Source organism: Corvus brachyrhynchos, unplaced genomic scaffold (assembly GCF_000691975.1).
Source record: "Corvus brachyrhynchos isolate BGI_N302 unplaced genomic scaffold, ASM69197v1 scaffold443, whole genome shotgun sequence".
NCBI classification, from domain to species: Eukaryota; Metazoa; Chordata; class Aves; order Passeriformes; family Corvidae; genus Corvus; species Corvus brachyrhynchos.
Genome location: NW_008237220.1, coordinates 284,659 through 288,689, shown reverse-complemented (window position 1 = coordinate 288,689; position 4,031 = coordinate 284,659). Strand labels below are relative to the sequence as shown.

Sequence of the window (4,031 nt, the reverse complement as noted above, 5' to 3'; positions counted from 1 at the left end):
TACAGCTTCCCCTTCCCACCCTCACCCCAAATCCAAGGAGATTTAGGGGTCTTCTCCCTCTAAAAAAGCTCCAAAATATATTGGGCGGGGGCAATGACCAAAACCGGCCTGGTTTACCCCAACCTTTTCCCCCCCCCAGACATTCAGCGAGGGGGGGAACCACGCGTGGCTGCACTCGGATTAATGAGTACCCGGCTCCGCACCCTCCCTCCTTCTCCAACAGTCCCAAAACACCCCATTACTAATATTGAAAAAACCAAATTTGACTTTTAAAGAAATTTGATGTTCAAGCCACCTGCATCTTTTTCCCTTTTTTTCTCTAGTGGATCCTTCCTCTATTTTTGTTTTTTTTCTAGCTTTTTATTATTTTCTACAATCTTTTTTTCCAACCTGAAAATCCTACTTGAAGCTCTTTCAGACTTTAGGAATTTCTGTGGTTGTCCAGGTCTAATAAATTTCTTTTAAGATCATTTTGGCATTGGAACCAGATTTTAGCCTTGTTCTTTCTGTGAGGTGTTATAGGGTCTCTTGGGAAGGAGAAGATAAAGAGAGAGTGTGTAAAAGAATTTCCAGCCAAACAGTCTTTGTTACAGTCAAAAATCCCGGGGTTTTTCCCTTTTTTTTCCCCTCTTTTTTTCAGTATATTTTCCCTCCTCCTTCATCTTCAATTGGCTGCTAAAAATGGCACAAACAGGAAGAACGGGAGCGGGCAGAAGGTAGGCGGGGGGTGCAGGATTTTGTGGGGGGCGCCGGGCGTTCCGGGGGCGCTGGAAGGGGATTTTTCACTTTTCCTGGCAAAATGGGGTGGGAAAAGCGTGTGTCTCCCCCAGGGACCAAACCACACAGAGGTGGCAGTGGCACTTGGATCTTCCCCGTGGGGACCGTCAGGAGGGGGATTGGAATAAGGGGTCTTTGGAGTCCCCGTTGGGCTCTGGGTGGGGTTTGGTTTGGGCTTGGGTGGATTTTGTGTGGATTTAGGTGGATTTTGGATTGCCACGTCCTCCGGGTGACACTGCCACCTCCCGGACTGAGATTTTGAGTGGGTTCGGGAGGAAAAAAAAAAAAAAAAAAAAAGGAAAAAAATTCAAACTCTGCGATTTAGGACAGAGGCAAACTTGTGCTGCCAGCGGCTGTGGGATGGGCTGGAAATTTCGGGGAAAAAAATAAGGAATGAGGAGAAAAACAGACAAACAGCAACTGTGCAGCCCCAGCTGTGGCCACGGACGGCCCCGCCCAGGTAGGGCCCCACCGGCATAGGTAGGGCCCGCCCAGATCACAGGGGAAACTGGGGCACAGGGGGAGCCTCCTCCCACTCCAGATTCTTTCTCCTTCCCAATGCCCAAACGCCACTGGACAACCCAAATCCCCCTCCAAAATCCCTCTGCCGCACCTTACACACCACAACTTCCCCCCCCAAACCTCCCCGGGGCAGCCCCTGGGGTGCAGAAAGTTGGAGTCCGGGCTCAGCCGGGGCAGGAACAGCAACGCCGGAGAGACAGGATGGGAATGGGATGGGGCAGGGAAGGGACTGGGTATCCCCTCTGCCCACCCTTTGACCCCAGGGAAAAATAGGGATGTCCCCTACCTCCCAGCTCCAGGGCTTCTCCAAAGTCCCCTGAAACCACGGGAGGGTCCCAGCCCAGTGCCCCCAGTTCAGCCCAGTACTCCCAGTCCAGCATTCTCAGCCTATCCCAGTGCCCCCAGTCCAGCATTCCTCCACCTGGGATGGGGTAACCTTGGATGTACAGACAGATGGGAAATGAGGTGCTGGAGAGCAGCTGCAGGAAGGGCCCTGGGGTTGCTCGTCAGTGGCCAGTTGGGTCTGAACCAGAAGTGTCCTGGCAGCCAGGAGGGACATCCATGTCCTGGGGGGCAGCAGGCAGGGATCCAGAGGGGACTGACCTGCTCTGCTCTAGGCTGGGGCAGCCTCACCCACAATCCTGGGGGTAGTTTTGGGCACCGCAACATAAAAAAAACATTAAATTACTGGACAGTGTCCAAAGGAACGACACAAGGATGGGGAAGGGTCCGGAGGGGCCACACAAAGAGTGGCTGAGGGCACTTGTGTTGTTTCAGCCTGGAGGAGACTGAGGGGAGACTTTGGGAATCTGCAGCTCTGATCTCTGCCCCCTGTGACCAGGGACAGGACCCGAGGGAACAGCTGAACAGGCTCCCCAGGGAATGATCACAGCCCCAAAAGCTCCAGAAGTGTTTGGACAACACTCTCAGGGTGGGATTGTTGTGCTGTCTGTGCAGGGCCAGGAGCTGGACTCAGTGATCCTAGTGGGTCCCTTCCAGCTCGGGATATTCTGTGACTGTATGATTCCCAGACCACCCCAGTGTCCTGCATTTCCCCAAATCCCAAGACACAGGGACTGGAGGCTGCTGCACTTTAATAATTAAATTAATTAATTAATTACACTGACACTGTGGGATCCCCTGGAACACTTCCCGCCCATCCCAATTCCCACAGGGATATACACTGCTCCAAAGCCTTTAATGCCTGGTTTTCCCAGGAAGAAGCCTTTGGCACAGCCCAGATGGGCCCAGGAGTGCACGGTGTTTTGGTATGGAGCTCCCAAAAAATCTTCAAGAGGATATTCCTGCTCTCCCAGGGACAGATACAAGGATAATCTGCCTCTGGAATTAAATAATTCCCAGCTCCCAGTGTGTCCCTGCGTCCAGGGCTTAGTAATAGACATCAGAGCTGGGCTGGGGCCACACACAATCCAGTGTCACAGAATCCAGGGAAAAAGGGAATTCAGTGAGGCAGCAGCGCCAGGAATACTGGGTGCAGGGAATCCCGACAGAGAACCAGCCACACTCTGATTTATCCCAAAAAACGCCACTGAACAGGGTATCTGGGAAGGGAAGTGCAGCCGAGGTGGATCTGTGTGGTTCTGGGCAGAGGAAGGGAGGTGGATCTGCTGGGAAGCACTCAGGATGCCAAGTCCCCTCCGTGTTCTCCGACGGAGAAAAATCCATATGGGAATGCTGGGAGTAATCCTTCAGCTTGGTGCAACTCAGTCCAGTCACTTCTTTCCCCCAGGCTTTCAGGGAGGGTTCAGGAGGGCAAATTCCTGCCGAAATCTTCCCTCAAAGCCATGGATTTATCCCTGACACCCACTCTTCCCATTCCCCTCTCCCTGCACTCGGATTTCTTCTAAGGCAGGAAAATTGTCCAAACGATTTGCAGTTGGATACACTATCCGGCACTGGAACCATCGCAACGCCGTGGCTTCACATCCACCCCACCACCCCAAAAACCGTGAGAAGCCCCCAGCGATCCACATTTTTCAGCCCCAAATATTCCCCGCTAGTTGGCTCCATGTTAAAGGTGCTTCCCAGACAGAAAGGGGGAATGTTGAGCCTCTAAAATTGCTGGAAAAGTCAATGGGAAGAACCACATTTCGGGAGCTGATGTCGCTGTGGGATTCAACGTTGTATCCAATGCTGGAACCTTGTGGCTCCAAGGAGTCAGGAATGATGGGAATGGAATGAGCCAGTCAGCTCCAGAGGTGTCACAGCCCCTGGGATAAGCCCCCAGGATTCCCGAACATCCCAAGGAGGTTCCTGGGATAATTACGGCTTCAGTTTGAGCCAGGGATGGAGGATGGTGAGGATGGAGAGCACGGAGGAGGTGAGGCCACAGAATGCCACGATTCCTGGACTGCTCCGGCACAGCCCCAGCTTTTCCAGCGGGATCACCAGGTCACAGGCATTCCGGAGCAGGTCCAGCAGTAGTGGAGGGTTGTCCCGGAGCACCTGGAGCAGGAGCTGCAGCTGGAGCTGCAGGTGGAGCCGGAGACGCTGGATCCTGCCGTCAGCCTGGAGCTGGGGCCTGTTTTCTGGGCTCTTCCCGCGCTTCCTGGCCACCTCTGTGCGCTCCAGCAGCACCCGGATCTCGTAGGCGTCCCGGCTCAGGTTCACTACCAAAGCAAACAGGTAATACCTGGGAAAAACAGGGAACAGGGATGAGAGAGTGGGAAACCGCGGCAGCAGAAGCCTCTGGCCACCCCCAACATCCCAAG

The 4,031-nt window shown here is 53.7% G+C and overlaps 2 protein-coding genes across 2 annotated transcripts in view; both read right to left on the bottom strand.

Annotated features, from left to right (window-relative positions):
* ITGA10 (integrin subunit alpha 10) overlaps positions 1-1,679 on the bottom strand; it is an 11,313-nt gene extending 9,634 nt beyond the window's left edge. The window contains exon 1 of the mRNA XM_017728874.1: positions 1,586-1,679. Coding sequence (XP_017584363.1) covers positions 1,586-1,679 — 94 coding nt within the window. The remainder of the gene's footprint in view (positions 1-1,585) is intronic.
* A 697-nt stretch (positions 1,680-2,376) lies between these two features.
* Positions 2,377-4,031, bottom strand: part of PEX11B (peroxisomal biogenesis factor 11 beta) — a gene marked incomplete at its 5' end in the record, with an annotated part of 2,335 nt that continues 680 nt past the window's right edge. The window contains one exon of the mRNA XM_017728873.1: positions 2,377-3,952. Within this exon, the coding sequence (XP_017584362.1) occupies positions 3,583-3,952 (370 nt within the window). The remainder of the gene's footprint in view (positions 3,953-4,031) is intronic.